General features: G+C 38.2%; 1 protein-coding gene across 12 annotated transcripts in view; it reads right to left on the bottom strand.

Annotated features, from left to right (window-relative positions):
* tjp1a (tight junction protein 1a) overlaps positions 1-13,302 on the bottom strand; it is a 108,575-nt gene that overhangs the window by 26,713 nt on the left and 68,560 nt on the right. For all 12 annotated transcript variants that reach the window (XM_053229313.1, XM_053229314.1, XM_053229318.1 and 9 more), the window contains 7 exons: positions 8,724-8,780; positions 5,523-5,647; positions 5,336-5,438; positions 3,711-3,981; positions 2,798-2,901; positions 1,838-2,003; positions 1,572-1,707 (listed from right to left, as the gene is read on the bottom strand). In XM_053229313.1, coding sequence (XP_053085288.1) covers positions 1,572-1,707; positions 1,838-2,003; positions 2,798-2,901; positions 3,711-3,981; positions 5,336-5,438; positions 5,523-5,647; positions 8,724-8,780 — 962 coding nt within the window. The remainder of the gene's footprint in view (positions 1-1,571; positions 1,708-1,837; positions 2,004-2,797; positions 2,902-3,710; positions 3,982-5,335; positions 5,439-5,522; positions 5,648-8,723; positions 8,781-13,302) is intronic.

Here is a 13,302-nt window from a genome sequence, read left to right on the forward strand (position 1 = left end):
GTCAAAAGTATCGCATAGTTTATCTTTACTTTTAGTTCAATATAGACACACTGAGGTTACGATGCTCTGAGCTGTCTGTACCCATTTTTAGGCACAGTAAATCCGCAAAAATGGTGTAGGAGTCTACAGTTTATGCATTGCGTGTAAGTAAAGCACGCAGCATAAGACTTTCTACCTCAAAAATATGCGATTAAGGGGCTCCCGAATGAAAAAAGCAAAATCTGGTGGGAGGGGCATACTCGCTCTCCCCCTGTCAATCACCAGCAACACTAGCCAATCGTAGGTGTCTAGCTCTTGTGAGCTCATGTTCATTCTACTGTCAAAAACTATGATGAAAAATGTTCACTGACTAAATAAATAACTCTCTCTTCTATACAAAATATGACAAAATGTACAAATAAAATTTAAAGATATCATTATAAAATTATACTTGATTAAACTTGAGTATCCACTGACGTCAAAATCACTTGCATTTTAAAAATAATAAATATTATAAAGTACAACCATAATAAAATCAATCCTAACAACAGAAAAACACAGTCAGGTCTCTTTATATGCAGATTATTTCCAAAATTCATAAATACACTGCTTTTCCAAACCCAATTCTGATCTTTGCCATTTGTTACAGGGTCTGATATCCGATATGTTTTCTGTGATATTTAGCCGTTTTCAGCCTGATACCACTGCTGAATATCAGACCTGTGCCATCTTTGATTAAAAAAAAAAGTGATTTTTGATTATATATCTTTATATATAGATTATAATCATATATATTTATGATTATAATCTCCTCCTTCTTTCACAAACACAAGCTCCATCTATTCCATCTGTCTGTATCTGAGTGAATTGGGTTGATGTGATTAGCAACCAGCATGCTTCTCTAACTCAAAGTGGCCGTTGGCGTCAACACACACACACACACACACACACACACACACACACACAGCTGTCTCACCTCAGGACTCAGTACTCACACATTTTTCCTTTATGACAGTGTCGCTGCCTACATTTTATTTACAACAAATGTCTGTGATCGTGTAAAGTCCACATGGACATTTCTCTGTTGACTGGATTTCTGTTAAAAGAACATCAGTTTCAGACTCTTCTTTGTTGCCTTTTGAGCCATTTTTATCTGTGGAAATACTGATATGCAAATTAACTTCACAATGGGCGGGGCAAAAAAACGGTTCATGTGCAGTCAATTCTATGAAAATGTTTAATTTATGATTTTCGCACAACTATGTTGAGTGCGTATATTCAACAGTGCGTACGCCCATTTTCATACATCACTTGTATGGAAAATGCTGAGAACTTTTCTTAAGAACAAATTTAGAATGATATGCAAGCATGTTTTATAAATACGGACCCGGGTCTTTCTGCGTAAGGATTGTAATGCATTACGGTGTGAAGCGTGAAGATATGTACAGAAACATCAACCCAAAGCTGTGGGCTAAACAACGCAACTTGGAAGAAGTTTTTCCAGGCTTCCAGTCAGGCCTGGAATTAGCGTGTGTGACGTAATGTTTTCCTCCGTGTGTACACACTTTACGTTTTATAAGAGAAGTGTTTACCTTCCGTTGCTGATCTGTTGAGGCGACTGGCCGGAAATGTCGGATGGATCTGAGCGCTTGTCTGGTGAGCGAGAGCGACTGCCACGCAACTGTTCATGGGAATGGTCGGAAGTGAGGGAATGGATTTCTGAAATATCTGTTAAAAAAAAAAGCAAGATTTAAAAATGAACATGGATTTCAAAAGTCTCTGTGATCTCAAGATAAGAAAACCAACTAATCACAAAACAACAACAAGCATAAAATACATTTTTCCAGAGTATCCTCACCGTCTCGTTCCGAGTTGCCGGAAGGAATGCTGTCGTCTACGTCGGGAACGTTGAGGAGCGTGGCTCTCTCGTCTCGCTGCACCACCATCTTCAGCTTACCTTTCGAGCGCTCGATCAGTTTCTTAGCGTCTGTCAGGGACAGGTTCTCTGTCACGGTGCCGTTAATCTACACAGAGAGCATGAAAGGGAGAGAGAGAGAGAGAGAGAGAGAGAGAGAGAGAGAGAGAGAGAGAGAGAGAGAGAGAGAAAGAGAGAACGACAGAGAGAGAATGAGAGAGAGAGAGAGAGAGAAAGAGAGAGAAAGAGAGAGAGAGAGACAGAGGGGTTATAAATCACACCACTAATCCGAACCATGTGCAGCCTCTTTCTGTCTTGGCTTCACAGAAGTATTTTAAAAATGAGTTAATTAGAGGGAAAAAAAATCAGCCTTTCTTGGAACAAAGCAAGAAAAGTGGCACTGAATGTTTTCCTCTCTCTCTCTCTCTCTCTCTCTCTCAGTGAAACATTTGCCTAGAAATCCTCCTGCAGCTGCCTCATCCTTGATGTCTATATTTTCTTTTAATTTTAAAAGAATGTTTCTGATTTAGCTTTTTAACAAGGAGAAATATAATATGAAACATAGGCCTAAGAAATGTTCAGGTCTTTCTCTCTTCCCTTCTGTGTTTGTCTCTCTCTCTCTCTCACACACACTCACTCTGCATGTCGCGCTGTCTGTCCCTTTCTTGCCCTCTGTCTCTCTCTCACTCAGTTTTCAGTTTTCATGTGCTTTATTGGCATGACAAATAACTGTACATTTGTATTGCCAAAGCAAGTACAAAAAAAAAGGGTAGTGTAAAAACACTCACTCCTTCCAGCTCTGTCTTCCTCTCAGTCTCTCTGCCTTCCTCCCTCTCTCTCTTTCTCTCTTTATCTGTCTCCCTCTCTCTCCATCTCTCTGTCTCTCTCTCTCTCTGACTGTACCTTCAGCACGACGTCTCCCTCCTGTATGTTTCCGTCTCGGGCTGCCAGGCTTTCAGGTGTGATGTCCTTCACAAAAATGTGGCTGGCCAGTCTCAGGCCGTATTCTGTAATGTCCAACATACAAACACAACACACACAAAGACACACAAACACACACACACAAGCTCATCATCACACTCTCAGAATGAACAAGTAACAGCCAAGGTCTCAGAGACAGCAGCTTGTGTCCTCCTACTGCATGCAATCAAGTAAGCAAAGCATTCCAGTCATAGCTGTTCCTCTACATAAACATCGACATGCATTTCAACTATGCATACACGCACGCACGCACGCACGCACACACACGCACATGCACACACACGCACAACAGTTTTTACTCTCTCTGGAAATGAAGATCTCCAAAAAAAACACTGCCAGTATGAATATTAATAATTTTAAAAAAAATTAAATAATGAACTCATATGCTAATAACTATTATCCAAATATCTAAAGATCACCTTTCGTTCATTTATTCATCCACAAATAAATAAATATTTTAAAATGCATTTTTAGTTGATTAATGAAATAAAATGTAAATTAATAGTTTATTTAAAAATAAACATTTACATATACAAAAATATCAATACCAATATAGTATAAAAATCAGTAATAAATACAATAATAAAAGTAATAATTACATCATAATATGATATTTAATTGTTCGTTTGCTTGCTTGTTCTAAAAGTTAATCTTTAGATGTTACAGAAGGGAAAAAACAATCATTTTACCAGGATGATCTCCTGTAATGAAACGCGTCTTTTTCTGAACGTTGTTTGTGTTTGATGGAATATTAGAAGCAGTTTTCTGAAAGCTGGCACTGCTGTGATTGTTACAATGCAGCTGCTGAGTTCTCAGGTCTCAGTTCCTGACTCACCTTCGTTCTTGCGTGATTTGACCAGCGTGACTTTAGAGGGTCGTGGCGGGCCGGTGGAGGTGACCGAGCGTCTGTCGGACCGCGGGGACACACTCTGTTCCCTCCGTCCCAGGCTGGCACTCCGATCGTTGCGTCTGCTCGTCCCTGTGCTGGCTCCGGCTCCTGGCCCGGCGAATTCCTCGTCCTCCGTATCCTCCTCACGCTCGGACATGGTTTCCCTGTCGCCCGCTCGAGCCGCAGGGATCTGGACTTTACGTTTACGCCGAATGGTCTGTCACAGAGATTAGATTAGTAACTGATTAAAAATCAACAGTGGGTGGACAAATCCGATATCGATACTGAAACTTTGAGTATCAGCAGATACAGATACCCATCTCACACCGTTTTCTTTAAAAACTACTAGTGTACATATAATGAAGTATAACTATAATAAAATCAATCCTAACAAAAGCAAAAACAAGTCAGCTCTCTTTAGGGTCACTTCCAGATCCAAAAATAAATTTCTTTTCCAAATCCAATTCCAATCTTCCAATCAAAATTTGTTCCAGGATCCAGATCCAGGTCTCTTTATATATAAATATTTCCAGATTCAAAAATAAATTTCTTTTCTAAACCCAATTCCAATCAATATTTGTTCCAGGATCTGTTTTCTCTGATGTCCGATCCACCAGTTCGTGCCACCTCGAACTCTTAAAGCATTTTTTTTTTTTTTTACCTTCTCTGTATGTTTGAAAATACTTTTCATATTTTTCATGGTGGCGTGAGACACTCCTCACCACCTGCTACACTAGCAACTATTTTTTACATGATATATAAACAAATGTACAGATGGCAACTTTTTTTTTTTAACGAATCAGAGAGGCGCGAAAACTGTAACGAACGTGAACAAGACACAATACAGTGCAAAGTTCTTTTGGGTGAAAATAAAAAAACGCAGCCATGAAAGACTAACAGTGCATTCCACTGAAGATTATAACTTATAATTTCCAATTTCCGAGAAGGAAAAACCAAAGCAAACGCTCCCTCAACTCTGAATTCCTTCTCGGGAACACAGATCTGTCTCCTCAACTCCAAATTCACCAAGTGACGTCAAATCAAAATGGCCGCTCACAGAGTGGACAGTAAACACAGCAGCACTTCTTAGCTTTAAATGAATTACACTGTACATACAAGTTATTTGCTTTAGCTCAATCAACATACTGACACTACAGTCGCTTGTTAAATCTGTAACACTGACTATACAGATGGCTGTTTCGAAAAGGAAAATATACCTCACTCATCACAGTTAGCTAGCACGAATGCACAGATGGTTGAAAATGACGTAATTACTTCTCAGTTAAGAGTTCTGACTTCTCAGAAGTGGGCACATGGTTACACAAAATCTTCTCTCCCCAGGAATTTGAGTGTTCGTTTATTTTCATTAGTTGGAATTAATGCGCTCAACTAAGTATCCAGCTCGTCAAACTTTAAGGTTAAATTATGTTAGCCTCTAAGTTTCCGGGCAACATGGCACTGGCCAGCACGCTGACGCCTTCACCTGCCCGGTGGACTCGCTCATGAGCTAATGATTTGTCCATTCCTGTTCACAGCTTCACAGCAACCAATCACAGAGGGGTACGACTCACAATTTTGGCGTTTTTGCCGCTCTTCCTCAGCTGCTGAACGGCGTAGGCGTGTTCCACGTTATCCATGGAGACCGCGTTCACCATCACCACTCGATCATTCTCACTGTGAAGCAAACACGAGTTGAGAAATATTTTACAGCAGAATGTAACGCTGAAGCTGGCGGTTGTGGGATTGTGAGCGACTCACTGTAGAAGCCCCTCTGCCGGTCCTCCTTTCAGAACATCGGAGATGACTATGGAGGTCTCGCCGCTCTGGAAATGAGGGTTGTCTCGTCCTCCTGAGATGGCGATACCGAATCCAAATCCTGGAGCCTGCAAACAAAAACATGAGTGAAAGTTGTGGAGACACCGGTCGATATTTATTGATCACTGAAACCAGGAGCGTTTATCCTAAAATCCTTTTTAACCACTTTCTAATTATCATTCTAAAATGTTACATTTGAGATGGTTATAGGCCTGTTTTTCAGTCATTTTTCTCTTTTCCAAACCCAAAAGTGACTTTTTTTTTTAAAGCTATTTTTAGCCATAGAAACTTCTGATGACTGAAATGTCGGTCAATTTCCAATAAGATAAATGAATGAATGAATGATGTTAACTATATAAACATATAATGATGGATTTTATTGCTTTATTCATCTTGACAGAATGTGAAAGCGCTACGTTGGAGCATCTTTCAAGTAGGAAAATCACCAGATGAAAGATTACTAACGTGAGATGTGGAGAAAGGGGCGGGGCTTCAGGGGGATCAGTTCATATCGGAGAGCTCGAAACACCTACCCAACTGTCAATCATTCCAGATTCAACTCTCGACTGGTTCATCTGCTGATTTTATTTGTTCTGTTTGTGTCGACTTTTGAACAACTCACCTCAGTGTACTCCGATTTTAAAACACAGAGCTCCTACGGAAAATGCGAGAAGGTTGGAAAGTCTGTATTTAACGCATGTATGATGATTGTGTCATGGCGAAACCTGACTCGCTGTTCAGTAACGCTCAACATTATGCAAATGAGTGCGTCCTCCATGGTGTGGTGATGTCTTAACAAAGGAGGAGACTTTCAACTGGCAAACAAACATATAGAAATGTCAAGGACACGCCTATTTGGAGCAAGCAGCCACAAAATGTGTTAAAAATTTCTTAAAATGCTTAAAATTATGTTAAAAATACACCCCAAATATTTACATATTTATGTTTGTTGATGTCTTAACGTTACAAGTATACATCAATCTGAATGATGATTTTGTATAAGAACATTATTATTATTATTATTTTATTTATTGATTTTTTTATTTATTTTTTTTTTTTTTACACACTTTGCTGTTTTATTAGGAACAATATAATATTTGTGTGTATTTTAAATTTACTAGAAGTGGGCAATATGACAAAACAAAATCATATCACATTACCTGAAGATATTTTTATGAAACTATACGCATCATAAAACGTTTACTAACATAAAAAGGTAACAGGTTTAGGTTTACTATTAGGTAATAGGTTTACTAACAAAATGCGATTAAACAGTACTGTTGCATGAGGAAAAAAAAAATCAATAATTTTCAGTGTATTAAATTATTTAACACCAAAAAAGATGAAAAAACAAAAATTCTGTTTAAAGAAAGGACACATTTTATAAATTTAAAATTCAGCTCAAGATTGGCATGCAACCAGAGTTTTTCATCACCATAATAAATGGTAAACGTAAAAAAGGTTGAAATACAGCAGAAAGTATCATAAACTGAATCTTCGTCACACCGAGCTCTAATTACGACACGTACTTTGTTCATAGGAGTGTGTGGATTTCTGCGCTGACTACAAAGCCAGCACAGATATTCAGCATGATGCAACAGCACTTTCACCAGTGTTTACACACACATTAACACTCACACACACCCTTGCACATGGTACGGCAAGTTCCTGGCACTGATTTACAAACTCACAGTCCGACACGGCCAAGTAGTTTCATGACTAACACCATTACAAGCACAGGGTCAGAGAAATATATCTAAAATACACACACACACACACACACACACACACACACACACACACACACACACACACACACGAATCCACCTGACTAAATGTCCTCAAAATGAGAGTATCAAATGTAATCACAGTCGCCCCACCCGCATAAAATATGCATTTTTTTCTGTAGATATAAAGTGTTTGGTATTTATATTTTAATTTTATTGTAAAGTTTTTAAATTGCTTTTTCATTTTTATTTTATTTACTGTTTTTTTAAATCACTTCTAGTCTTGCTCATTTGGTGTATTTATATTTTCACTTTATCTTTTACTATCTACTATTTCCATAATTTTACCTTTTTTTTTTACAACGTGACTTTTAATAAATAAACAATTTTAAAAATTCTAAATATTAATATTTTAAAATAATTCACACCCATATGTGCTTGTTGAACATCCCATTCCAGACTTATTCCCCCTTTTGCTGTTATAATAAGCTCCACTCTTCTGGGAAGCTTTCCACTAGATGTTGGAGCATCGCTGTGGGGATTTGTGTTCATTCAGCTACAAGAGCATTAGTGAGGTCAGGCGCTGATGTTGGGATGTCGAGGAGGTCTGGGGTTCAGTCGGTGTTCCAGTTCATCCCAAAGGTGTTCAGTGGGGTTGAGGTCAGGGCTCTGTGCAGGACACTTGAGTTCTTCCACTCCAACCTTCACACACCATGTCTTCATGGAGCTCGCTTTGTGCACAGGGGCATTGTCATGCTGGAACAGGTTTGGGTCTCTTAGTTCCAGTGAAGCGAAATTGTAATGCTATAGCATACAAAGATGTTCTATACAATTGTGTGCTTTGTGGCAACAGTTTGGGGGAGAAGCACATATGGGTGTGATGGTCAGGTGTCCACAAACTTTTGGCCATGAAGTGTATTTAACAGTTAGAGACCTAATGGCTGTTGATGGAACGACTGTTTATAGCTGCTATAACGTAAGTGAGAACAGGATCATCCACATGGATTGTTTTCCTATAACAGCACAACATGAAACATTTTATTCCTTCGTTATCGATCCAGGAATTAAGAAGTTACACCAGATCCGCATTTAACTCGATTTAACCAGCTGCTATGCCTCAGAATCAGCGCACACCTAGCAAAGAAACGGCTGTTCATCACTGAGATTGGCCAGAGTAATCTCCTGTTAATTAGAGCATCTATCTCTCTCTCTCTCTCTCTCTCACACACATACAGGAAGAGGAAAAGGAGCTGAGCGGTGATTTTTTCCCCCTCACACACACTTCCTGCCTTTCGAGACATGAGTGCTATTGTGACTCCATTCCCTGACTTCCTGCAGCTGGACTACACAACACACACACACACACACACACAAAATCATGCTAGGAGGGTTTAGCAGATGATGTTCTTGCACTCACCCTGTGAAGAGTCACTGTGTGCTGCTCCCATATAACCGTTTCCTCCATCGCTGCACTCTGTAACACACACACACACACACACACACACACACACACACAGAACAAATCAGATCAGATGGTCACTTTAATGATTATATAGCCAGTGTATGCTGTGAAAGAGAAAAGAGTGTGAACGCCGATGTAAAGTTAAGATCAGAACATCGCATCCCGTATCATAACTAGAAACTTGTCTTTTTAAAAAAAAAAAAAACAAACAAACAAAAAAAAATTTTTCTTAAAGCATGGCACGATAAGTGACTGGATTAGTGATTAGTAAAAGTTGTGCCATTTCCTTCCCCCAACTGTATTCTTCTACTACACAATTACATAATAAACCAGCAATCTGTAGGAAAGGGCAGAAAGAGACAGAAACACTGGGGTCTAATATTAATGCAGCTGCACACTAATGTGATCAGATCTGCCAAATTAAAAAAATAAATATACAAAAAAAAAATAATAATAATAAAAATCAACATTTTTTTTGTTAGGATTTATCTTATTATATTTTTACATCATTATATTTATTATGTCTACAATGCAAGCGATTTTCATGTGAAAGCTGTTTTGTGTAAGTCATGCTTTTAGCCATGTGTTTAGCTTCAGTTTAAAAATCATTTTAAAGCTTAGTAGTTTTTAAAGAAAAAAAATCAATTGTCTGATACTCCAGGTTTCAGTATCGGTATCAGAAAAGAAAAAGCATTACGTGTATAATTTACATAAAACGTATTTTAATGTATGTGTACAGCTAAACTGAGTGTTGAGAAAGGCACTATATAAATTAAACATTCTTCTTATTGATATTATAATATTCTTTAGTTTCACCATCTCTTTATTTACAAATTTCTACCTTTACAAGTTTCTCTATATTTACTTATTAAATGTTTTTTTAAACATTTAATATTAAGACGTTTCTTTTATTTATGTTTTTTCTATATTTATTAATTTTTAAATTTATTTACTCCTGATAAAGTTAATAAATTTTTTTATACTTGTTTATTGTTTTTTTTCATATCTATATTTATTTATTTATTTCTGCATTTCCTTGTCCTTTAAGGGCTATATGAGAGCTGTCAATCAAGCGTCTCACTCCGTCTGCTAACTCTCACTAGATGATCGATCAGATGATCAGACTCTGTAGATCGACTTTTCATGTCTGGCTCCACATTGTAGGAAACAATAAAAATAAAAATGTTTTATGTTTTACAATATTTAAAAATAAAAGTTTTATTATAAGCTTACAAACTTTTTAAAGTTATGTTTCATGTTCCACATGTTGAATGTCATTATTATTGTTTTGCGGTCTTTTATTTAAAATTTTATTTTATTTTATTGATTTTGCTTGATCTGTGTTCTGTAAATAATCTACAATCTAAACTGAGACAAAACTCTACAGTCGCTCTTCTAACGTGCGCTGCAAAGCGAAACAGCGATATGATATTTAACCGTAACTGCCAAGCCCAAAGTAGGAATGAGGTTCCTGTTTTAATCAGATTTTTAATACAGGCAGAAAGTTATGAAATGATGAAATAAACAGATAAAAGGATCAGAGAGTATCAAAGGCAGATTTTAAATCCATCTTTCTACGTAACAGTGGATAAAATGTTATTCCATACTGTCCTACATAACACACCATCGCTTCGGCACTAAAACTCCAACATGCGAAGTGTTTCACGGGGAATGTGCAGACTGCCGTGAGAGCGGATTTGTGTATGGAGGAGCACGGCGTTCCTGCTGTCAGTTTGGATTAGAGGGATTACCAACAGGTAGGAACGACTCTCATATAGCCTGTAGTGCAGGATTAAAAACCACAAAGCATTAATTACACAAAGGAATCTGAGTGTATTAAAATCCCTACACTGATTTTTTTTTTCCCACTGATTTTTTACAGAAAGTGTTGCTACTTATCTATTAATCACTGCCATAATTATTCTTTAGTCAGGCTGATGGTGTTCACCTGTATCGTGTGGCTGCTCGCTTGTCCTGGATGTTCTCTCTAGATGTTTTCACATGTGTGAAATGAATGCGGCCCTGTTAACACCTGGTATGAACGTCCGTCTCAAGTGATCCAGTCACAAATGGACAGCTGTAATGCGTAGCCGTCATTTTAAACACGTCTTTCAAGTGACCACTTGTGATCAGACTTCATACATCAGGTTCTAGGCTTGGGATTGACGCCTTTTTCACGTATTGATAAATCGGGAAATTTTCCCCAACGACTATCGAATTTTTATTAGTAATTTTCAAAGGAATAACATAGGAAGACCCAATAGATGGAGCTGTATTACATGTCAGAGGAGTGATGGAGATCAATTCTATCTATAGGATCCGTTCCTCCCCCCTGTGGTCTCCCAAAGCTTACGCAAGCTTACAATGTGAAACAGCTAGCAAACTCAAATTACTCATTTAAATGTCATTTTAAACCATCAGTGTCATCGACAAAATAACCTGCCAATCAATAATCGATATATCTATGTTTTATGACATTTCTATTAGTTTCCCATGAATCCTATCTCGTGTAGGATTCAAATGTTTCGATCATGTGGCCTGCCAATGAAACTTACAATTATACAGTGATGAAAGAACAAAGAAAAGCAGCTGCTTTCATCTCTGCTGTTATAACATCGCCTTTATCGATTAGCCAAGCGGTGGAGAGCTCTATCGTTCAGCGCAATTTCCAAACAGTCTCGCAATGATTACATATTTTCTGAGCTAGGGCGATGATGCAGTCGAGTAGCTAGTCCTTTGTTGTGGCCAGGACACATCGATTATGCAATCATATGCATCCCATACTACCTCCGATGATGGTTTAAGATCACAATGCCTCTCTGAGACACGCTGTACCCCGTTCACACCTGTACTTAGCGCTGTCCGCTTACCATCGCATCACCAAGAACTTGAATTAGCACTTAATAAATTTACTTCCCTTAGATCCTTAGATCCTTGGTATTCTCAGACCGTGAGCTATTTATACCAGCATGAGGAAATGTGCTTTATAAATAACCCTGCCTTTAAACATTTGTGACACCTTTAACAGATTAAATGGCTACAGATAACTCACTGGAAGAGAGAGAAAATATTGGTACCCCATTAACACTTCTTCTGGTTTATTTTATTTATATATTCATACATATATACACAAAATATATCTATATCTATCTATCTATCTGTACTCTTCCTCTGCATGATGTTCCACGTCGCTTCTTCTCGGTCCCTCAAAAGCAAAATGACCCAGTTTATATCATCCATGAGGAAAAAAATAGCAGGGCTGGAGGCTTACATTTTCACCCAGGGGTGTGAGAGAGCTGAGATGACACTGTGAATCGGCAGTTTATAACCGATTATCATCACCTCCTCAGAAGACTATTTAATACCAACACTATAAACTCAAACAAAAAAAAAAAGACAGACTATACTTAAAAGATTTATTATGTCTACTCGTAATCAGGCAACACTGCTTAGATCACATGTTTAACTGAAATTAGACGAAATCAGACTTCATTCTCTTCTCTAAAAATGACTGTATCGCATCGTCTTGCTGCTGAACCTTTACTGTTTGTGTTAACCCGATCTCACAGGTCTCCTGGGACTAATTTAGCAAACTTCACTCGAATACTGGACTGGCATGAAAGATAGTAACAGGGGTTGTCTCCAGGGGAAATGGCGAGAGGAAGTCAACAAGGGTGTGCTAGAAAACAGCACTGGAAAGCAGGGCAAAGATTAGAGTGTGACTGCTTGATCTTCTCAGAGTTAGAGTTGTCACGACAACAAAAAACAAGCGTGGCAATTCTCCATAAATAAGGAAGAGAATGAAGTAGTGAGGAGGAAAGGTGAAAGGTCAGTGCATACCTCGACTCCAGAGCTTTAAAGACTAAACACGTAAAAGACCAAAATACATCTTGGATCTACTTGAACATTACAAATCTCTCAGATCACTAGGGACCAGTCAGCTAACAATGCCCAGATCTAGAACCAAGCATAGTGGCTATAATTTAGCTTCTATGCCACCCAAAGCTGGAACCAACTGGAACCAACTACTAGAAGATCTCAGATTTGGGCCATCTTTAACTACCTCAAGTTCAAACCAAGCATGGTAGCTTTAATTTAGCTTCTCTGCTGCCCAAAGCTGGAACCAACTGCCAGAACATCTCAGATTTTATATATATGTTTAATGTTATATATATATTTGAAAAAGTTTTTTGATGTTGATTTTATTTGATTTGACATTCATTATATCACCTGGAACTACTATAAAGCCCATGTGTCAAAAATAAAGAGTCTCGGGTAATGGATCTGAACCTCACTCCCTCTGATCCAGGTCCAAACTGAAACCAGTGTGGCGAGCAGTTTGATTTGCTGTTCGGAGCAGATAAAGCGGGACAGCTTGAAAAGTTTCCAAGTAGGAACACAAAATCCGCCATTGTTCATCAAACTGACCATAATCTCCACAAAGCTCTGATGCAGAGTGCGGAACCGTGGAACTGCAACTTTCTCTCCAAACGCCAAATCAAACACGTTGAGAGGAACAAAACAACAAAAATAG

This window comes from Pangasianodon hypophthalmus, chromosome 25 (assembly GCF_027358585.1).
Source record: "Pangasianodon hypophthalmus isolate fPanHyp1 chromosome 25, fPanHyp1.pri, whole genome shotgun sequence".
NCBI classification, from domain to species: Eukaryota; Metazoa; Chordata; class Actinopteri; order Siluriformes; family Pangasiidae; genus Pangasianodon; species Pangasianodon hypophthalmus.